At 34.0% G+C, this 24,527-nt stretch overlaps 2 protein-coding genes across 2 annotated transcripts; both read left to right on the top strand.

Moving 5' to 3' along the window:
- Nucleotides 1-2,487: 2,487 nt before the first annotated feature.
- LOTGIDRAFT_230671 (hypothetical protein) lies at nucleotides 2,488-13,802 on the top strand (the record flags this gene model as incomplete). The annotated part of the gene is made up of 10 exons (XM_009049764.1): nucleotides 2,488-2,543; nucleotides 3,326-3,533; nucleotides 5,555-5,658; nucleotides 6,168-6,322; nucleotides 8,127-8,295; nucleotides 9,467-9,682; nucleotides 10,422-10,648; nucleotides 11,034-11,215; nucleotides 12,546-12,703; nucleotides 13,587-13,802. The coding sequence occupies 10 exons, from the start codon at nucleotides 2,488-2,490 to the stop codon at nucleotides 13,654-13,656; spliced, it is 1,545 nt and encodes a 514-aa protein (XP_009048012.1). The 3' UTR covers nucleotides 13,657-13,802.
- A 2,655-nt stretch (nucleotides 13,803-16,457) lies between these two features.
- Nucleotides 16,458-23,380, top strand: LOTGIDRAFT_230670 (hypothetical protein). Its single transcript, XM_009049763.1, has 11 exons — nucleotides 16,458-16,481; nucleotides 18,033-18,253; nucleotides 18,457-18,664; nucleotides 18,919-19,022; nucleotides 19,357-19,511; nucleotides 19,706-19,874; nucleotides 20,052-20,267; nucleotides 20,422-20,648; nucleotides 21,263-21,444; nucleotides 21,949-22,106; nucleotides 23,174-23,380. Exons 2-11 carry the CDS (start codon nucleotides 18,111-18,113, stop codon nucleotides 23,244-23,246), a joined length of 1,635 nt encoding a protein of 544 aa, XP_009048011.1. The 5' UTR covers nucleotides 16,458-16,481; nucleotides 18,033-18,110; the 3' UTR covers nucleotides 23,247-23,380.
- Nucleotides 23,381-24,527: the final 1,147 nt, after the last annotated feature.

Raw genomic sequence — 24,527 nt, 5'->3', positions numbered from 1 at the left:
AGTATACATAGATGTAAATAGCCTGTTTTAGAAACATTTTCAGGTATAATTTACGACTTTTTTTTTTAAATAAATGAATATTTTGCATACTCACCTAACTTTGGGTTCACTTCAGAGCCGAACGTCATAGCATCGGGGCAACAGAGCAGTTTACAGAACTAAGGCATAATAAGGTCAGTCCAAAATTATCTAGATTTGAGCCTTCTTCCAAACTGTTTCAGCGAAATATTCAAGGTCCCAAACCCATCACCAGAAAGCGAATGTACACAAACTATAAAGACAAAATGAAGAAGTTATGTATATAATTTTATCTTGGACATAATATCGTATGGAACAAGTATAAACGGAGTAAGCGCTCTCTCAATAAGTTACGCCAGACAGAGAAGTCATGCTTATTAAAATGAACCTCAAGAAAGGTGCAAAGTTAACGGGACAAAATAATTTAAACAGTCTAGATCAAGGGAGACAAGCTATTAGAATTGAACTGTCAACGTGAATTGCGGTCAATATTTTACACAGAAGTCATAAAACTTTATCATTCGTTTACTCAGAATTCATATTGATATCGTCGCTTTTAAGCAATAACCGACAAAACCACAATTTTTAAAGTTAAAGTCTAAATGTTGATTATAATTATGTCCTTAAAGAACGGGAATTTTTAAGAACCAAACAAGGCTAAATTAAAAATGCTATTCAACTAAAGATTAAAGCCATAGTTAAGATTATAAATTTTTAAATGCAAGTTGTTCAACAATTTTAAGATCTGTTAAGGATATTTCTCCAAAAAGTCACTGTGACACTTACGGATTATTATAGTCTTGACATTAGTCGATCGTTGAACAGGTGAGAGAAATAATGCGTGTAATATTGTCACATTGTCTTTTTTCTGTCGTTTTTAGTTCTACTTGATAGCCCTACCGTGTCCAGACTGGTATTCATGCTTCAATGACTCAAGGTCTTACTAACAGTGGTTTTTGACTAGCAGACCAAACAGACAGGTTTATTCAACAGATAATATTAACAGGTAAGTTCATTTTATATTCGAATATAGTATAGAATACTTAAACATTGTGGAAATCCCCATAACGTGTATATATCACCAGTTGCGTGCGGCTGCACTAAACTAATCGGTTTTTAAATTTGAGGTTAACAGAAAAAAAAACACGCATGTGATTGCAGACACACGCAAAGTAAAGGTGCCCTCACACCTTAGCGACCACCGGTTGTGTTTGGCTGCGAATAAAAAAAAGTCATAAATTCATATCGCAAATCGCAAGAAATGTGTATGTTTACGAGATTTGAGGTACACTTCTAGTACGCAGGTGATCGCTGATACACGTTGAATATAGGTACCCCATTTTCTATATATCACAGAGTATCTTATTTTAATATCCAAAAGCGGATAATTCTGGACACACATGGATTTGAAGGCTCAAATTTCGACGGAGAGCTGTGAGCACTATTACTGATTGGCATAGCTAAAAAAAATTCTCGTTTCGGCGACTAAAGTATGATTGGTCAAAAAGAATGGGCAACTTTACTGTCCCATTAAGCTGAGTGCATTGACTCAAAAACTGTTCTTCGAATTCATAAATACTTATATTTATAATATAGGACATTCTATCATATTTGTGAGTTAAACATTACACAACAAGTTTTAACTTTAAAATTACAGTATGCAAAATTTTCATGGAAATATTTCTATAAGATGCTATAAGATTACATTTACGTATCTACTTGATCATAATGCTGCTTTGTTTACACTTGTTTGCCCTTTTTGTTTGGGTGATTTATTTCAGTGTGTGTTCTGAATTTTATCAGAGACGAAGTGAAGTGTACCCTAATTCTGAACAGTGTGACTTGCAAATATAGGCTATATTCAGTTAATATCTTTTATGAAAACTAAATGCAGGATGTAACACAGGGTTCATACAGCACTTCGACTCAAAAATTCAAAGAATTTTAAAGGACTCTGGGCTTTGAAATTCAAGGACTTTTCAAGGATATTAGTCTGACGGAATACACATGTACCTAACTTCTGAACTGTGAAATCAATAAAGATAGTTAATATTTGTCAATGGGGTTAATGATAAAAATATACGCAATTTGACTCAACTCAAAATTCAAGGACTTTTGGGTTTTTTATGTTGTTTTCAAAGACTTTTTTTTGAAATCAAGGTTTTTCAAGGCAACGGACGGAATTCAAGGCTTTTTCAAGGCTGTGCGAACCCTGTAACATATTTTCACTGGGAAATAAGAAGGTTTCCTTGTTTTTCTTTTCCTTTTCGGGTGTGTTCTAATGGATTTAGCCTCGTTTGCTACTTCTGTTTTGAACCTCCTCACCAGTTTTTCAAATTTGATCTACAAGTGAGACTCGCGGGATTTATATTTATGTTTGAAAGCAGATAGACAGAGGAACAATCCCTAAATGTCGTATTATTGAAACCCTGGTCGTTATCATTCATTTTTTTCAGGCAGATATACAATATGGGAGAGAAAATTGTATATGATGATGTATTGGTATTACTAGGAGAATTTGGTCGGTACCAGAAATTGGTTCTGGTATTATCAACTCTGACCTCTCTTACCTCAGGTCCAGCACAGCTGAGTTCTGTATTCGAACTTGCAATACCAAATCACAGGCAAGCCTCTAAAAGTACAATACATTTAATGGGATTCCAACGAAGGAACTTGAATGACGTCTATTTCCACAACAACCGACGTCAATGGTTTCATTTGGCAATCCTCTGCAGTTTCCGTAAAGCTGAATCTGTCTCGGCAATTCATGGTAGATTTCCTTGTGTCCTCGTGGGCGAGACTCTTAACTTCCGGCATTTCACAAATATTTGTGTCCTATAGGTCAAAATTGTAAACTCTTTACGGGGACTCTTTACTTTTATGTAATGCTTTGTTGTGACTATCTCTTTACCTATGAAAGATTTTGTATCCATATCTTAAAACGTTTTTGTTTTTATTCACTTTATTTACCATCGCTTGTAGTTCTAAACGACCAACCACTAATGTTTGAACTACCAGAATCACGTGACAATAAAGACACAGTTCTGGCAAAAAAATGGCTACCTTTCATTACTGTGATATGCTGCAGAGCGTTAGCAAGACTTTTGCAGACTTTCTGCTGTGGTTCCTGTCATTCCAATCAACGTATTCACATTAAGACGTCACTATATATAACACGTACCAATCGCATACTAAACACTTACAAAGTTACAAACACACATTTGGTATTAATTGATCTAATAATCTAATAAAATATCGTTTTATTTGGTGATTTTCTGGTTCTTATGTTGTTGATTTTTTTTTCCAGATGTGCTCTTCCAGGTTATGATAATGATACATATCAAATACAAGATGATTACCATAGTTACCTTATTAACCAATCCATTCCCTCGCATTCTAGCTGTATGTTACGTAATCAATCTATAGACCAGAATGGGAATTTGACTTCAAGAGAATATAAATGCCAATCTTGGGTTTATGATAAATCTCTGTTTACAGCTACGTTAGTTACGAAGGTATTCTTTCAACACTCATATAAAACCAGACACCATCTAGACGGATCTTTCCGTGAGTTTACCCTGAACAAATTGATACAGAAGATTTCCCAACGGATTATGGTAGCATACTAAAAGTCTACCAAAATTGGACCATACATAGTGGGTCAAAATCAAGATGGTGTTCAAGATGGCTACCGAAAGCTTAAAATTGCAATAACTCAGTTGCTATTTTACCTAGGAAGATGATTTTGGTGCTTACACCCGGGTTTTCATACCATAGAATCTGTTGATGCGGATATAATTAAGATCAAGTTTAAATTTGCAATAACTTTTTAGAATTTGGTGTCCTCACCCAGGTTTTCATTCCCACAGACTCTGTTAATGCTAATATAATAAAGAGCAGAAAAAATCCAGTCAAGATGGCGTCCATGATGACTGCCGACAGCTTACAAATTGAAATATTTCAATTGCTATTCAACATAGGAATTTGTGTTTTGGTGTGTAACATTACTTCTTCGGGTTAAAACAAAATGTTATAGTGTAAACATTATTATAACAATTATTCACAATGGCGTCCATAGTGGCTGCTAGAACAATATGATAGTTAATATTTCAATTACTGTGCAAGCTGAGAAAGTCGATTCACTGATGGTTCCATATTCAAAGAATCTGGTAATGTAATCTCATTCTGGCAGAATTAAAATACACATATTATTCATCATCATCCTCAGACTCCTCTGTGACAGTTCTGTTATGTGGATTGTCACAATGTCATGTCTGAAGCGGACATGGTCTACAAGCATGAGTACAGGGTAGACCATACTTCCTGCAAGAACAGCTTTGTGTCACACATGCATTTGAGCAGTTACAATGCACATCCTTCAGGAGTCTCCCAGGGGCAGCATTTTTCTGATACCACCCCCACTTTGACGGGCAAAGACAAAATACACCAGACAGTCTGTATTTTCTGTACATCATTTAGCAGGAAGGACAAGGCAATGGCGCATGGAATCACATCTGCTGTAAAAGTCTCTCAAGACAGCACCTTCGATTCTTGTTTTCTCTTCAAATTGTTTAAGTTGTCTCCCAAATTGGGGATCTATATCTGGCGGATGTTATGAATTACAAGCTCTGTCCGCTCCCTCGTGCCCCACTTGAAGCCAGTTATATCGTCCGAGTCTGGTTAGCTACAATTAGTTTTAGCTATCTCAGCTCATGCGAGTAGTAGAATTGTCATAATGTGATCTTTGGACATCAATCAAAAATGAAACACAACACATGACGGGGCCATAACAACCATCCCATTGTTAGCTTTACTTCAATGTTCATTGACAAGAGAGAGGGAATCCTCTCAAGAGACGCCAACTTAAGCAACAAACTGAGGACAAAAGGTTTCACAGTGGTGGTGAATGCACATGAAGATGCTGATGTGGAAATAGTCAAGGCAAATTCAAACCTTCGGCAACCATTTTGAACACCATCTTGCTTGGATTGGATCTGATCCTTATTATATCAGCATTAACAGATTCTATGGGTATGAAAAACATTGATTTTGACTCCCTATGCATGTTTAGACGTTATTAAGCAGACAAAATGCTACCAGAAACCTTTTGGTTCATGGTTACGTGGTCATATTTCACAGTCTCATCTCCTTGTTTGACGAATATGCTATAAACTGATATCATGATTGAAACTCCATTTTTCCTGATACAACTATACATACAGTGCCCATGATGGTTTTGCAAAAACCTTCACCAATAACAACAAGTTGTTCATTTTTCTATAAACATAAATATAATATACTGTTAACAATAGTCAGGGAGTCAGGACAGAATTCGGTGTTGGATAAGTGCATAAGTATAGCACTAGTGTAACACTAGCCCCAACATTTGACCTCGATACTAACTAATATTAACACTAACACTCAGTTCTGACCTCACGTGTAAAGTAGTATTTCTAACACTGGTGCATAATCTGAGAATGGTTGGTAGTCAGTTATGGACCATACCTAATACAATAATATATTCATTTTGTGACAGTTTGATCTGGTATGTGATAATGCTGTATATCAGACGAATGCTGTAATGGTTTTATTTCTTGGTTTGTTTATTGGTTACACCACTTTAAGCACGGCCTCTGACATGTAAGTGATTATTATTGTCCATAAGACAAGACAATATCATGGTTTCATAATCTGATTACGATTGTACCTTTTGAAACACACTACAATGTTATGTTTCAATGAAAAAAAGCCCTCGTTACACTCGCTCTATGCTGTAATAGTTTGATATTATTGAACATCGATTTTTTTTATACCTCAGATTTACCGGCATCGATCCGTATGCGCTTGTAAGATGAAGAATGTTCACAGTACTGTGTGGTGGCCACTTTGGAACAAGTACGAAAAAAAAATCATGATTCGGCGACCAGTGGCCACAATGGTGACCATTGCATTATACGTTATCCGTTCCTACTCACATATACCGCATTTCATGTACGACTGCACCATTAATCATTGTGACGAGTGTAGTTGCGAGACAAAATTCTTTCTCCATCCCGTAACATTTTATGGAGCTCTTTGACTCTTTGACCCCCACCCCTCCTTCTTTTCCAAAATATCAATCTAACTAACACTGCTGTATTTTATTTTAGATTTGGTAGAAAACCAGTAATGCTAGTTTCAAACTTTGTATTTGTAATCTCCAACTATCTAATGATTTGGTCACCAAATTACATATCACTTATGTTGATAAGATTTTTCATTGGATTAAGTATGTCAGGCCAAGTTTTAGTTTTGTATATTATTGGTGAGTTATTCTATATATTATTGGTGAGTTATTCTATATTTTATTCATGGGTATTCTACATATTATTGGTGAGTTATTCTACATATTATTGGTGAGTTATTCTTTATATTATTGGTGAGTTATTCTGTATATTATTGGTGAGCTATTCTATATTTTATTGGTGAGTTATTGTACACATTATTCGTAGGTATTCTACATATTATTGGTCAATTATTTTATATATGATTCGTGGACATTTTATATTACTGGTGAGTTCTTTTATATATTATTCGTTTGTATTCCATACATTATTGGTGAGTTGTTCTATATATTATTGGTGAGTTATTCTATACATTATTGGCGAGTTCTTTTATATATTATTCGTGGGTATTCTATACATTATTGGTTAGTTGTTCTCTGATTATTTGTGAGTTATTCTACATATTATTCGTGGGTATTCTATATATTATTGGCGAGTTATTCTATATATTATCCGTGGGTATTCTATACATTATTGGCAAGTTATTCTATATATTATTGGTGACTATATTACTGGCGAGTTATTCTTTAAATTATCCGTGGGTATTCTATACAATATTGGCAAGTTATTCTATATATTATTGGTGACTATATTATTGGTGAGTTATTCTACATATGATTCGTGGGTATTCTATACATTATTGACAAGTTATTCTATATATCATTCGTGGGTATTTTATGTATGAGTTATTCTGTATATTATTGGTGAGTTATTCTTTATACTATTGGTGAGTTATTCTGTATATTATTGGTGAGTTATTCTTTATTTTATTGGTGAGTTATTCTGTATATTATTGGTGAGTTATTCTGTATATTATTGGTGAGTTATTCTATATTTGTTATTAATGAGTTATTCTATATATTATTTGTGGTTTTTCTATATATTACTGGTGAGTTATTCTGTATATTATTGGTGAGTTATTCTATATTTGTTATTAATGAGTTATTCTATATATTATTTGTGGTTTTTCTATATATTACTGGTGAGTTATTCTGTATATTATTGGTGAGTTATTCTATGTGGGTATTTTATATATTAATGATGCGTAATTCCGTACATTATTGGTGAGTTATTCAATATATTCTTTTTGGTATTCTATATATTATTTGCAAGCTTATATATCATCCCTACGGTACGTGGCCCTAAGTTAAAACTTTAACCTAAGTTTTTAATTCAAAATGAGACTAATTATTAGTAATTATCACCTAATTTTTATCCTTGAAAATAGTTATCACCTACGTTGAAATTAAAGTTTTTAATTCAAAATTAATTTTCACCAAGAAAAAATTTAAGTTTTTAATTCAAAATAAGTAGTGAAATATGTCGTATGTGAGGCACTGTACAGCAAAAAACAGCTTACAGAATGTTGTGGGTTATATAAAGAGACAGGTGCGCCATTATATTTGACCAATCATACCTTAGTCTCAGAAACGGGAATTATTGAACTCAGTCAATCAGTAATAGTGTTCACAGCCCATTGTCCAAATTAAGCTTTGAAATCCATGTGTGTCAAGAATTATCTGCGTTTGAATGTTAAAATGACAACTCGTCCTTTTAAGATAGGGCCACTCTGTGATATATAGAAAGACCTTTATCGAAATAGTGAGTAAAATTCCTAGTTTGAAATTTTTGGAAGAATTATGCGATTTTCGTACAAGACTATTTACATAATTTCAAGACTCAAGTCAACCCCTCACCCCCTTTAAAGAAAAATGGCACATCTGTCCTTTTAAGAAATTTAAAATAATGTTATACTTCTAATAAGGTGTATGTGTTTTTCTTCAGCTCTCGAATTTGTTGGGCCGGATCAGAGAATTTATGCAGGTGTTGGTTCCTTCTTCACATGGATTGTTAGTTGTTTTATTTATATTTGTGCGGGATACTTCCTTCGTGATTGGCAACATTTACATATATTTGTAGCTATTTACTCTACTCCTGTTTTACTCAACTTTTTGTAAGATATTTAAAATTAATATTTGTATTTTTTTTACCACAAATGAATATATTATCTAAGATAGCTTGCGAGGCAAGGTGACATACGCCCATTGACAGCTGTCAGAAATGATAAAACAGTCTTTAGTGACTAAAGTACGAATTTTCTCATATTGAAGAAATATTATTAGTTTGAATTCAATTACATATATATATATATAAATATATATAAGCTAGTTATTTATGCTGAGCAATTCTACAATTTTTTGTTTAAATCAATATCAATTACCCAAATACAACAAACAATTAAATAACACAGCACTGATCAAGGGCGAAAAAACAACTTTTGACGCGCGTTTACAAAATCAATGGCAATAACTCAAAAAACGTTTATCAAAAATATCTCAAGCTAAAATTTGTCCGAGATCTTATCAATTCCAATGATCACACCAAGTTTCATCAGAATCGGTTGAAAACTGTAGCTTCTATTGTGCTCACGATCGAATTTTGACGCGTTTTTACAAAGTCAAGGGCAATAACTCAAAAACCGTTCATCGAAAATGCGTCAAGTTAGAACTTGTCCGCGATCTTGTCAATTCCAATGATCACACCAAGTTTCATCAGAATCGGTTGAAATCTGTATCGTCAATCCTGCTCACAAACTATTTTTAACAAATTTCGACATGTTTTAACAAAGTCAAGGGCAATAACTCAAAAACCGTTCATCGAAAATGCGTTAAGTTAGAACTTGCCCGAGATCTTATCAATTCCAATGATCACACCATGTTTCATAAGAATCGGTTGAAAACTGTAGCTTCCATCCTGCTCACGGACTATTTTTAACAAATTTCGACGCGTTTTAACAAAGTCAAGGGCAATATCTCAAACACCGTTCATCGAAAATATGTCAAATTCGAACTCGACAGAGATCTTATCAATCTAAAGCAACACACCAAGTTTTATCAAAATCAGATAAAAACTGTAGTCTCTATAGTGCTCACATGAAATGTTGACGGACGGACCGACGTACCGACGGACATGGGCGACGACAATATACGACCACACATTCACGTGGGCGTATAAAAATCAACCTCACTTGTACAAGTGCAATATAAGAAAAATGTAATTTTTTCGTTTTGACATAGTAGAATGTAAATAGGCCACACTCTTCATCGCATTTTGTTTATTTAAAGTTGTGTACCAGAAAGTCCACGATGGTTATTAACCAGGGGATATAACAGTAAAGCCAGCAAAATAATCCTAAAATCAGCCAGAATAAATAATATAGAATTCGATAAAGAATTGATTAAAGATATAGAAATAAATGATAAAGTTACTCAAGTTAAATTTTGGAGAATGTTTACAAATTACAGATTGTGTATCAGGACACTTATTATCTATTTTACGTGGTAAGTATGATATTTTTACTACTCTGATTTAATCACCGAATATACAATTTGGAACATTCACAAGTAATGACGTTCAGTCTATGAAGATAATGAGCAATGTGAAATGAGAAAAATTTTGATAAACATTCGCTTTGAGGCCTTCACTTTATTTTTTATTTCATTTGCCCATTGGTCTGTTGTTTTCACTAATTGTCCTATACCGACTGGGAAGGTCAGCCGTTGCACGTAATGTATCATATAATTCTTTAAAACATATTAGGCTGATGGCATCGTTGTCTCTATAGGGTTGCATATAAAAACTATATTCATTGTGAATTCGTGCCCTTGTTGTTTGAAATGCGTTCCAATCTGTAAAGTTGTAAACAACATTGAATATAAAATAAATACAGAAGAAAAGTATGCTTCTATACGGAGCCCCTAATTATTTCGTTTAAACGAAATAATAATTCAATTCGTTTAAACGAAATAACATTTCGTTTTAACGAAATGATTAATTCGTTTAAACGAAATAATTAATTCGTTTAATCGAAATAATTATTTCGTTTAAACGAAATATTATTTCTTTCGTTTAAACGAAATAATAAATAAATATGTTTACAATTGCGCCTTAGGGGCTCCGTACTTTCTAGATATGCTGACAACATTTAAAGTAAAATATTTCATGCTAGCGATGGTCGCAGTTCAATTTTTTATGCTTTTATGTTACCGACATGTTCTTAATTTGTCTTAATGATTTCAGGTTTGCTGCCAGTATGACATATTATGGAATTATATTAAATATGGGGTTATTATCAGGAAATATGTTTATAAATTATGTGATAACCACCTCTCTAGAGGTACTGGCCTATGTAATAGTTATTACAACGACTGATAGAATTGGCCGAAAGATGATGTCATGTATTTATTTGGTTATAGCTGCTATTTGTTTGACTTCTTGTATTTTTACTGAGCTTTATGCACCACCAGGTAATGTCTTCATTGAACCAATACCTTTAGTATATTTTTACTGTAATATTGTTATAAAGCACGATATTCTTAACACTCGATGTCATTCCACTCGTTAAATAATGAGGTCATATCATAGTCGCAATGTGTCTTTTTTAAAATTAGTTTATCTGCAGAATGGTTTTTAACTGCAGAACATACAAATCATCCGGTAAATAAATTTCCAAGAAGAAGTTAGCAAAATTAAATGGAGTTCAAAATATATTAGTCCTTAGTCCATTAGCGTAATAATCCAATAAGTTTCGAATGTGAGATTGGCAATGGAAGGGTGCTACGGGATCTTAAAGTGCTGTGTCATTACAAAGTTGCTTGTTCTCTTTCCTCAAATACTGTATAACAATTGTAGGTCTAAAGTGGATAACAACTGTGTTAGCCCTCACTGGACAGTTTGCCGTCACCTCAGCTTTCTGTATCCTCTGGTTTTGGACTGGTGAATTATTTCCAACAGAACTTAGAAATACCGGGACTGGAACAAGTTCTGCTGTGGCGAGAATTGGTTCTGTTGTCGCCCCTTATGTTGGATATATGGTAAGACAAAAAGCAGCTTATTTTGAACTTAAGTTAAAACACAAACACTGGTCCAAAACTAAATGATCTCAAATATGGTCTGATTAAGACCAAAATAAAAAGTCGGGTGTTTCAGAAAGCGTACATGTAGTAGTGCACAAGCCTGATCATTATGACCCAGCATAGCTAGACATAATCTGCCCTTTATACTCGTTACTTCTACGTGATACCTGGTGGGATATTGGAACCTTTTGAGCCACGTTTTATTTATTGGAATAGAGGCCTACTTAAAGGGATGGGTTCACCACCTGTTTGATAGTAGGTAATAGTACCTTTGTAGCTAAACTATCAATAATAATGTTCACAGTTCACAGTCAAATTTTGAGCCTTCAAATCCATGTGTTTGAAAGTTAAAATTACGCCTTTTGTTGAGACACACAAAAAGAAAAGAAAAATATCGAAATAGAAAGTGAAATTCATAGTCTGAGGTATTATTGAAGAAATAATGCAATTTTTTTTTAGATTTCTAGTACTTTAAAGACTATATGCATATATATAATAATGTATGTGCATTCAAATGATCTGTTCAACCCGGTTTCCCTCGTCAGTGATGCAGGTCGGAGGGACTACTGTTGTCGTCCGGTGGGAAAAAAAATTGAAGCCCTTGAGCTACAGGTTGTGCACGTTAAGGATCCCTCGATACTTTGAAATCGAAAAAGATTTAGCTACTGCCGTTGTCCTGACAACACTTCCCTCATTGGACGCTGCATAAAATGTTGTCCGTCTTCATGACCAACAGTATACTCGACCTAAAACAACGTCATTCAATTCATTTTAAAAAAAAAAATCTCACATGTTGGTTGTTGTACAGTTTTAAAGATAGAAATGTTAAAACAGAACCAACAAAATAAACATGTTGTTACGCATCGTGTCCAAACCGCGCCCCACACCCCATTCCTCGGGGTTAATAAGACCATGTCAAAACCCGTATTCTTGATATGATGATTGTTACTCAGAGTTTCACGCTATGCGATATTCAGACAACTGACCTATATAATCCAGCTTGCGTCCCTACTGAAGTTCGACAAGTAGAACTTATTCTCATGTCTATACTTCGAGACGAGTTCGGAACGTTTGTTTTAAGTTCTTTGGGGCATTAATGATGGAAAGCTTTTCGGTTAGAAATCACGAATACGGGTTTTGACATGGTCTCGAAGAAGTATGACGAATGGAGGAGTGGTTAGGACACGATGGGTTTAGCTTTGCTATCAATGTAACAGGAAATGTTGTAATTATTATTTTTCAGTTTAAGTTACCAAATGTGCCTTTAAAGTTATATAGTTTATTTCAGAAAATCGTGATACCAGGAGTATTTGGACGTATATCACCATTTATTGTCTACAGTAGTCTATGTATATCGGCTCTAACATTATCAACTATATTTGTACCAGAAACATCCCATCTTACATTACCAGAAACAATTGATGACTGTATTCAACTGGGTCATGGGTAAGATCCTAGAAATTGCTAGGTTCAATTTTATTTTTCATTAATTTAGTTCAAGCGCTAAAAGGGAAATTGTAAGAAAAGGTCTATCTTATTACTAAAATGTATATTGTATAATTTGTATTACGGGTTTTGTTATATCTAAAAACCCGCATACCGTAGGGATTTTCCAGGGGAAAGGTTTAAAAGTATAAAAACCCAAGGGAAAGTGTTTTATCTGACTTATAATTCGGCGAACACCCATTTTACTGAGTTAACCAACAATAACCGACGATGGGGAGTAACTTCTGCATTCAAGACTGAGGTCAGTTCATCAACCACTGAGCTAGGCTTACTATTTGTATTCTTTGAATTTTCTATATCATCCTAATAAATTGTACTACGCGTGGTAATGAATTCCACCAGTCAGTGAAAGAAAGTGACCCGGGATAAGGCTCATTAAACCTATTCTGATCACCAAAGCAGAATGCAAGACAAAACTTATCGCATGAACATATCTTTCACCCGGTAGTGTTCGCTAGATTTAACCAACGTGCTCTATTGTTGATATATCAAATCATTGTCTGGTAAAATGGTTGCAAGTTGTAACTACAAATGTTGTCAATTCAGCCTGCAATCAGTGAGATATATAGACTTTATATTGGATAAAGCCTTCTGGAGTCACAGTTAGTGGAGAGAATTATACATATTTATATATCATCCGTGGGATTTTAAATGAAACTGATTTAAAATTCTACCATAAGTTACATCATATTTAATGTTTTGTCATTAATAAGTGAAATCCTTGGCACTTAAGTAAGCCATATAATAGAAAATGTAGCCAATGTCGATTGGATTCTTAAGTTAGTTAGATTCTAATTTGAGAAAAATAAACTTTATCTTACAGATTTGGAAAACAGAAATCCAAACCTTCACCAGAAGAAATGAAAATGCTGAATTCAACAGTTAAAAGTTGAAGTAGCAAAGCTTAAAGTTCTATTGCTCACCATTTTGTTCACCAACATTTCGCTGAAAACTTTTGACATTCATATTACTAAAATATCGTATTAGAATAGAGCTGTTGTCTTTAAACTTCTTAAAAGTAAAATAAACATTTTTGTCCACTATTACATAAAATGCTTTTTGGAGAAATATCGAATAAAAGTACTGTCTTTAAGATTAGATATGGGATGCACCACACCTCGGTATTAATCTGTTCCTTTGTCTGAACTGACTGGCAGAACCTATGGGGTTCAACTGTTTGAGGATACAGTAGAATAGAAGTTCTACAATGACATGCTCCAAATCCACCAAAAAGTCACAATGGTTTCTTATAACACAATTTTTGTGTCAATTGACTTTCAATCGTTTGAACGCTTTTCCTTTCTTTCTTTCTTTTATAAGCAAATCAGAAGGCTTAATATGATATTCTTGAAAATTTACATTAGTTGGCGCGGTCATAATCCGTGATAAGTATTGTGATAAGTACAATTACGATAGCCTACAAGTCATTTTGATTATAATGTACTGTGAAACATTGCAAAATATCATATATTAAGCTTGAAATTTTCACTTTTAAACTTTAGAACAGCTGCGCAAGACATAATGTTTCACCATCGCCGTGTCGACTAGCATAGTTGGATACGACATTTAAGGAGCATGTACTTTAACACTCTATGTTAAAATTATGCTCGCTTTGGTTTGGTTAACCTACTCTTCGCCAATCAGTTTGCCCACATCTCCTAAAGTCAGATTCAGAATAACAATTACGTTTCATTCACATTTATGTCCACCAACATGAATACACTAATACTTTGGAGTCATTTACGGTTAACCTGACGTTTATGTTATGTGAAATTGATAATGCAATCTGAATTGTTAAGGTCATTGTGTCTGTAAACTTATAATATTAAACATGAATATTATAGTACTTTGTACTGGTTAGTCAATAGCCGTATTCAATTTGTTCTATATTCAAGGATTGTTTGATATTTTTGGTGTTACTAAATCAAACATTTTCCAAAGTTTTGTAATTGTGGGCTTTTGCCAAAACGAAAGGCACGTCAACTTCCCTAAAGGTAAAAAATACTTTCTTTTCTGAAGATATAGAAAATATTATATTTCATATCTATTTTCCTCGCTCAGGTATCTCATGTCTTATGCAACTTTTTGGTAAAAAAAAAATTCAAAGAAATTAGATTGCTGTTAAATATTAAAGGAATACTACCTCTTAAAATGGACATGTAATTTAAAGTCTAAAACGAAGTGTATATTCATCAGTTGACTAAATATAGAATCTGAAAGGGGGTACATCCATTAAACTAAATAATTATTGAAACCCCCTTCTCAGCATGTTGAAGTGGACGTATTTGGACGTGTAAAGTGGGAATAGACGAAGTATGGTGTCCGGTGCGGTGTAGCCTACGGCGCGGGATTATCTAGACAGTAGAAAATAGTAGAAGCGAATCATGTCCGCACCGTGTTTCCGCAACGAACACCGCACCGGAAACCGAACGTCGTCTATTCCCACCTTTACACTATCTTCTCTGATTGCAGACCAACCAAATTCATTTCCATCGTGTATGATTCAGGTGTTTATTGGGCTCGCTTTATTTCTACCTCTTTGCTGGCTTGCCGATTATGAATTGTGGAATGCGATTTGCATTGAACTAAAAGGTTTTATCCTTTTGATTCAGACGATTGTTAAAGTTGGGATTAGAAATATGTGGGAATCTGTCAAACTGAATCACGCCGGGAAATGAAAATGAAATGAAATGAATGAGTTTTACGTCCTACTCTTCTGCACCTTGTGGGCTAATGAAGACGGGCAACGCCATGCAGGTTGCCATGAGGGAAATTTTGCCAGGACAGCGGCATTAGCCTGCTCTTTTTCGATTTCCAACTGTCGAGGGATCTTTAACGTGCACAGCCTGTAGCACACGAGGCCTCGGTTTATTGTCCCATCCGAACGACTAGACGCTTTTTCCATGTCAGCCCCTCTTACCTGCATCACTGACGGGGGGAAACCAGGTTGAAAAATCCGAAGGTATTATCTCGACCTATGCCGGGATCGAACCCTGGACCTTCAGGTTAGTGAGCAAGCGTCTAACTCACTGAGCCACCGCGGCTCCCGAAACACGCCGGGAAACAATTACATAATATATATGACTTAGCAGTGATAATTATTATGATTAACATAATCATACACAATAATATAATATTAGTTTCCCACGGTTGTTGTAACTCGCTTTCTAAGGCAATGTTTACATATTAGAATAGATAGAATGGAATAAGACCGATTTGTCAACAAAATCTTGCCAAAAACACTATTCGAGGAGATAGGTGTCAAGCTGAGAACAACAAACCAATAAAATCCAACAAACAGCTTCAATTAATCACCAAAATTCGTAGTAGCTTTAGGTACAAAAAAAGCCACGTACTCAAAATGAAATCAGAGAAACACCCAAAGATGAACTTGTTTGAAAACTGTTACTGGAGTCCGAAGCAGGATTTTAATATAAAGATAGTAATACAAGCAAAATCTATAAAACTGACATATGTGCGCTTGTAAAGCAGATTAATAGAATAATGAAGATTAAATAGTAGATTAAGTATGGGAGTAATTAGGCTTTACCTCAGATTACGCTATTAACTATAAATTTGTATGGCTGGGGTTTACCGGCTGGGATACCCGTCTGATATGAAAACTACACGTGTACATCTGAACGTTATGTTTACTTAACGTGAGTTCAGACTCGCCATAGGTCCTAGTATATTAAGGATAAATAGCAGTAATAGGCAGGTAAGTTGAAAATCTTTTGGTGATGATTTTGAGGTCTTCCTCAATGACACAAGGATGCCGACTGCAGCAATCGAGTTCGGTCGTCTGTATAATGATTGAATTTTTAAGTTAAGTTCCTGGCCCTACCATTTGGCTCAGAAGGTCTGTTGTTCTTAAAAACAAATAATCTGTTTGGATGGGTGAAAATCAGACGAAACTAAATAATTTGAAATTGCAAAAGAAAGATTCTATACACTTCCCTTCATGAAAAATGAAAAGATATAAGTTTACCAGATTTTGTATAAAGCACAAACCCTCACTCCCATATTCAAGAACCTTGAGTAAAGTTCGGGATGACCAATGTCGACTGGTGATTCGAGCATCTCATGAGGTGACCATATTCCGATCGTTCAGTTCCGCTCTGGACAGATTCCTCCAGGCTCACCTTTAATTTTGTAATAATATTGAATTAAATTATCAACATGATGATTCCGTAAAATTTGCAACGAGACTCCAATCTTTTCAATTTTTAGGCATAATAATATGCTTTATTGTATAATAATATAACAGGGCCTATCAACATTCTCATAGAAAAGAAGCTGGAAATATTGACTACGATTTAGGACTCTTGCTTAATAATTTCTTTTCATTTAATATTTTGAATTTTTTAAGGTTATTTATCAGGAATATTATTTTTGTGTCTAATGGTGTTTAAAAGGATAAAGGGTAAAATAAGTGCTATACATATCATGTGCATAATGGTATCTCTTATCTTTTTAAGTCGTTATAAGCGTGTTGATTTGAATAATGACCCGTATCTACAATATAAGGTCAAGTTCTGCATGATAAGACAACTTACTGTGTACACATTTGAGTTCACATTTACCATATAATGCTACAATTTGGCTTGGCTGATCTAGGTTACCAACTTGTACCTTCACAAAGTATTTCGCTGACAGAATATTCCAAAAAGGTCCAGATTCGAATTACTCTAGACAACCAACCCTAACTCAGTCGCCCGAAAATGTCCTGGCAATTTAAAACTTTTGAAAACGACCAAAAATTTTATAAACCACTGGTAAAACCTTTGTCTTCCTATTACCCTTTGATCGCTGCATTATTCACTTTCCAAAAAAAACCTTACTATTTCGAAATTTGTTCTCTTAGATTTTCTCTGCAATCTTATTCATATCGGAGAATAGGAAGATTTTTGTCCTAAATTGTATCCAAGACTACCCCAGGAAGCTTTAAACTGACCATACGAAGCTTCCGATCAAACACGCCTGTTTATAATGTTTATATATTATTTGACGTTTTGTGCAGAAACCATGAGAATCAAATTCACCCGTGGTCCCACCTATTACGCGAGCGTGACAATGTTTCATGAAAATACAATCAAAACTATTTTTTTCATAAGCCATTTTGGGTATTTTGACAAAATCAAGAACTCAAAAAATGTTCATCGAAAATCCAACCAAGTTTTGCTAAAAGAAAATAAAGTAATATTCTGCGAATAAGAAGAATCGTAATAGTTTCTATTTAGAATGGTTTTTAGGTTTATTTGTTTTTCAGATATTTAAGAACTTCATAAGAATAGTCTGAAGAGGTCAATAAACCTACTAGAAGATATATCAAGAGGTGTCAAGAAGAATGTTGTACGATGATGTGTTAGTGTTACTGGGAGAGTTTGGACGACATCAGAAATTGATGGTCATCTTTACAGCATTGTGTTCTTTTACCTCAGGTCCATCACAGCTGAGTTCTGTTTTTACATTGAACATTCCTAAACACAGGTAGTTATCTTTTTACAACAAAGTTTTTCCATCGTTGCATACAACGTAACCTTGCCCGTCTTCATCAGCAGTAGGGCGTCAAACTCTATCAATTTACTATACTGATCACGATAAAAGTTTTCAATATCAATATTTAGACTTTAACCTCGTTTCACCAAAGTTAAATCAAACATAAACAATGTATATTAATTAATATTTTTCAGATGTGCTCTTCCAGGTTATGATAATGATACATATCAAATACAAGATGATTACCATAGTTACCTTATTAACCAATCCATTCCCTCACATTCTAGCTGTATGTTACGTAATCAATCTATAGACCAGAATGGGAATTTGACTTCACGAGAATATAAATGCCAATCTTGGGTTTATGATAAATCTGAATTCTTTTCTTCATTTGTTACAGAGGTTAATCATTTTTGTCTTATTCAGTTTATTTTCAATATTCATTTACGAACATTTTATGAGACTAAGAAATTAAGGAACCGATCTGTATAAATATGAATTATCGATTCTAGCTCATAAAGATGCCGTGTTAGGACAGAAAGTGATGGAGACAGTTCTTGATTAATGAATTCGTCAGATGCTTTTTAGTCAAACCTTAATCATTTTAATTTATTGATAGTTATAATACTTCTATAATGTATTCTGTATGCTTCCAGTTTGATCTTGTATGTGACAGAGCAGTGTATAAGACCAATGCTGTTATGGTGTTATTTCTTGGTTTGTTGGTTGGTTACTCTACATTAAGTACTGCAGCTGATATGTAAGCTTTCTTTATGCGTAGATTCTACTCCAAAAACAATTAAACTGTTCCACCAAATACTAAACTGATGCAAATTACTTAAAAACATTATCTGTGAATTACTATAGGTGGTTCATGCAATTTCACTAAAAGTAAGCTTTTTATGACGTCACTATCGTGAAAGTCGCTATTGACACATAATGTCCTTTGCGTCAAAAAACGCATTCTTGTGGAATAGCAAGAACAACAGACGTCTGATTGGAAAAATTGGAATGGTGCAAATCGGTGTTACCAGTCTCCCTGATACACATAACATTTTTAGAAAAATCTTTTTACTATCCTTTTTATGTTTCAGGTTTGGTAGAAAACCTTTACTGGTAGTGTGTAACATTGCCTTTGTGGCGTGTCATTATTTAATGATATGGTCTCCAAATTATATATTTTTGATGTTTATTAGATTTCTACTTGGTTTAAGTATGTCTGGCCAAGTTCTAGCACTATATATCATAGGTAAGAGGCCGTAACTCTTACCAAGGGCTATAAATTAGAGCCCCGTTTAACCGATTGACAAAACTCCGGAAACCCCACTGTAAAAGATATTATCAAATTTGCATGTACAAATAGTAGAGTGATATATTAATGTTCCCAAATACGGTTGAATTAGATGATGAAACAATGATAATCATGTTTGTAATTTCTTTCAGGTCTGGAGTTTGTTGCACCCAATCAAAGAATATACGCTGGTGTAGCATCATTTTATACATGGTGTATGGGTTCTATGATTTATATTGGTATGGCATATTTTATTCGCAACTGGAGAACATTACAGATTGTAGTGGCGGTTTACGTTACACCTGTTCTCTTCTTTTTCTTGTAAGTCTCGTGAGATTTTATATTTCCTTGGGCGTTCGTCTTTCTTACTAAATTTTATTCGTCCATTACTGGTCTTCTTGGAATTAAGACCATGATTCGTATAACAATGATAATTTTATGGATATATTTGCTAACTTATTTATAATCCGCGATTTTGTGACTAAATTTAAATTTCAGGATTGTACCAGAAAGTCCACGATGGTTATTGACCAGGGGATATAACAGTAAAGCCAGCAAAATAATCCTAAAATCAGCCAGAATCAATAATATAGAATTCGATAAAGAATTGATTGAAGGCATAAAGGTTCAGGATAAAGTTACAAAATTCAAATTTTGGAGAATGTTTACAAATTACAGATTGTGTATCAGAACACTTATTATCTATTTTACGTGGTAAGTGAAGGTTCTAAGAAAGAGACACCAACTAACAGACATTAACATCACGCAGAGCAACAACTTTTTCGAGATAATAGATTTTGATAAAATCGGCTATGCGGTGTAGATATTTCTGTGTGTTTTGTTAAGTGACGCAATTTTGTATTTCCAGGTTTGCTTCCAGTATGACATATTATGGAATATTGTTAAATATGAGTATATTATCAGGAAATATATACCTCAATTATGTCATTTCAACGGCATTGGAAATAATAACATATACCGTAGTAATGTTGTCAACAGATAAAATTGGTAGAAAAATGATGCTGTGTATAAGTTTGATAGTATCTGCTATTTCGTTAACGTCTTGTATATTCACATTATTGTACGCTCCTTCAGGTATGATTAAATCTTTTACACGTGATAAGGTAGGAGAAATATGTAGATATTTTTCTTACTGCGAAAGATCAATCTAATGTCTATGTCATGTGGCTCTGTGGTCTGGCGGTTTTTTAAATATGCCAACAGGGTAAATATAGCATTCAAGAATTTTGAAATCTCAAGAACCATAAAAATCAGTGCAATTGGGGGCATACTGGTCCTTCCGGTCTATTGCATTTCTTACTGGTTTAAACGATAGTCTCGTACATCACGAGTTGTCAATAATATGAGACTTTGTGATCGAGGCTTAAATCGTTCGCGAACCAGTTAAAACTCGATGTAAACGCAACGCGTTAGACAATAAAGCAGGCTTTAAGCTAGCTTAGAGCTAGCTCAGTGGAAACGCGGTTATAGACTGCTTAGAAATCCACAAGTCAACCCCTAAACTGGCATTTTCATTGGGCGTGGAGTAGTAATTGTCCGCATTTTCAACCAAGATCGAGAAAATAATGTAAACCATTTACCATTTCGGTTTATTTGAGAAAAATATTAAAATTTTACATGCTTATCAACTAAATAGAACAATAATCTGTGTGTATATACATACATATTAGAATAATTTATAATTTTAGACTTCGATTGGTTAACAACTGTATTCGCTATCATTGGGAAATTTGGTGCCACTACAGCTTTCTGTATCCTCTGGTTTTGGACTGGTGAATTATTTCCAACAGAACTTAGAAATACCGGGACTGGAACAAGTTCAGCTATGGCGAGGATTGGATCAGTTGTCGCCCCTTACATTGGATACATGGTATTATTTGTTCTATATTTCATAAATACAAGAATTTTAGCCTCCGACATAAGGTTAGCTCTACTGAGAGTTCCAAATGCTATATTCACTAGAAATCTAGATTATAGTTTACATTCAGTACCATGCCCTCACCCCACGTTTAATGTGTTCTCTGCCAACCCAGATTAGAATATATTCTATTGTAGAAAGGTGTAAAAAGGCTAACCTCAACATAAAGACCCTATGTGCTTATTGATAGTTGTGTGATTCAAAGAATGTATTATAAAATTTATGAAATTCGTTGCCGGTTTAAATTTTTTTCTCGCCTTGGCTAGGGTTATATTAAAACTCATTTCATAAATTTCATACTACATGACTCGTATAAGATCCTCTATATTATATATGTAACATTTGAAAATAGGCGATGCAATAATAAGGAATAACCCATAATATAATTTACATCAATTACATTGGTTCCCTGAATCGAAACCGCTTTTAAACATACTGTGTTTTTTTCTTTTCCAGACTGTCAGTATTTCGGGAGCATTTGGTCGAATATCACCATTTGTTGTGTTTAGTATTATTTGTATATTGGCTCTAACATTATCAACTATATTTTTACCAGAAACATCCCATCTTACATTACCAGAAACAATTGATGACTGTATTCAACTGGGTCATGGGTAAGTAACCAGACATAATAGGCCTACATAAATATAATATTGATTGTAACAAGGATTATAACTAAGTTAATTAAGCTTTTTAATAAGTTCGAAATAAGATAAATTACATAATCTTTCGTAAATCGTAGATTTAATATAGAATGATTAGATAGTATTAGACAATCTAAGAAAGAATAAAAAAATAGAAGACGTCATGAAACTCAGCCTCCTTGGACTTTTCAATCAGCAGTAATTAATAGCCCTATGATTGAAAATATTTCCATATCTAGGGTCCCATTCCAGTACACGTACAGCGAGATTTTACAATCGCCACTGGTTTCAGGATCTGCCATCGAAAGAAGCGCGTAGTCGATCGGATTGGTAAAAGACAACGCTCCTTACGTCACAAGTTGTGCAATAAAAAGGGACATGGCTAATTCTGTTGTCCTGCCAAAATTAACATAATTGCACATTGCGTTGTAGAAACTTGCAATATATAATACAGTAGTCATATTACCACATGATTTGGTCCATGATGTTACTATTATTTAGTCAATACATTATAATTAGTTAATTAAATTAAAATCTGTATTTAGTGTATTGCTATAATGAATCGTGAAGAGTCGCCTGGTCACGATATAAGGAAATACCTTTTGAAACATTTTGATCTGCATTTGAAGTGGATAAAAAAGTCACAGGTTTATTTTAAGCTTCTCCACTGAATAATTAATACACACTATATACTACAGCGTCACAACTATTTTATACTACCTTATTACATCAGAATAATCATAGTCACACAAAATAGTTGACATCATTACAGAATACTTAGTAACCCCCAGCTTTACTAAATCTTTGTAGTTGTTACTTTTTTAGAATCTTAAATAACGCATATAAAATCCACTTTGTCCCAAAAATAGCTGCACATAAAGCGTTAGATAGTTAAACAAAGACAAACACGGTCGACTGTGATCATTTAATCGTTAAACTAAATCAGAATCGTTTTAATGACCTACTAAATCATGTAAAACAATAAGGCATTGTTTTGGATTGAAATCAAAATCTATAGTTCATTTTTATATTTTTAGGTTTGGGAAACCAAGGAAATTGAAACAAGTAGAAGAAGAGATCAAAATGTTGAAAAGTGAAACTAAAATGTAAAGCAAATTCTTTGTTATAGGTCTACATGACGTATCGAATAATTTTGCAAAACAAGCCAAAGGTAAACATCGAGCATAAAACCTTGACATTTCTTATACTATTCTCAATGTCTTGTAAATAAAAACTTATGACAGAAGATAAATATTTGTATATTTATTCAAATGGTAAGTCTACATTGTAGAGAGAAACAATGCATAGGGCTTTTCTTTAGCTAGCGATAAACAGTTTTATTGGGGTCTGTTAGTGTTAAAACAAGGTATGACTAAGTTCATTTCACTACAAATACGAACAACAAACATAGCGACTTGAATGGTGAATTTTAAAAGTTCAAATGACGAAACTAATGAAAATATGTTTAAAAATCCATACAAGCAAGACAATTCCGTTATTCAAAATCTCGTCCAAGGTATGGCAAAATCGCGCACGACACCCGTCACTACCACAATGATAAAAATCACGAGATACAACCAGATCAATTCATGTCTGACCAAAAAAATCAGCCTAAATACCAGAAACAGCTACATTGTATTTATCAAGGAATTCTGCATAACGGCCATAAAATTTCCTACATGGCATATGAAGTTTGTGTGTCAAGCAACCATATTTCAGCAATTTCAGTGGTTTCCTTAATTTCCAACTGGAAGTGAAGAAAACGGCTAGTAGTTTACTGCTCGATGGAGGCCTCGAATAAATTCTGCTTCATAAGAGCAAATAAATAAATCAGCAAGTAAAAGAGCACAAATAGGAATACCGATTACTTGCTGATTACTCTGCCTACCAAATTCGACAAATATGTTATCTATCAAAAAATTCAACATTTTAACGACATCTCCTTCTGAATATTTATTGATAGCGTCAGGGAACTGATCACAAATGTTATATTATGATAAGAAAAACACCCGCATATGATTGGTAGTAACACTGCAATTATGTTCAGTACATGTAGTTTGGATTCTTATGCAACAACATTGAAATCAAATACAGAATCTTAAAGGTTTTACACACTTTTTATATGCCCTAAGTGATTGTCAAATGTTTTTTGGTACCACCTCGCAGAAGTCAAAATTCCAAAATACTGGACAATTCAAGTAGAAAAGAAGCGCAGCTAAACTTTCGATAGAATGAAGGACAGCCTACATCAAAGAGTTTTATTTGAAGTTAATTACAATACCGAAAATGTTAGTAGGGGTATAGGTTGGTATCCACCTTTATTGAGTAGCAAAAAAAGCAAGTCGTAACTCAATGTAATTTTCATTGTTCTCACAAAAGAGACAAACCTAG

This window comes from Lottia gigantea (assembly GCF_000327385.1).
Source record: "Lottia gigantea unplaced genomic scaffold LOTGIsca_14, whole genome shotgun sequence".
NCBI lineage: Eukaryota > Metazoa > Mollusca > Gastropoda > Lottiidae > Lottia > Lottia gigantea.
This window is presented reverse-complemented; position numbering and strand designations above follow the sequence as displayed.

Coding starts and splice junctions, on each gene's coding strand:
- LOTGIDRAFT_230670 (XM_009049763.1), top strand. CDS start 18,111: ATGTTGTACGATGATGTGTTAGTGTTACTGGGAGAGTTTGGACGACAT. Junction 19,512..19,705: donor TCTAGCACTATATATCATAG/GTAAGAGGCCGT, acceptor AATTTCTTTCAG/GTCTGGAGTTTGTTGCACCC. Junction 19,875..20,051: donor CCTGTTCTCTTCTTTTTCTT/GTAAGTCTCGTG, acceptor TTTAAATTTCAG/GATTGTACCAGAAAGTCCAC.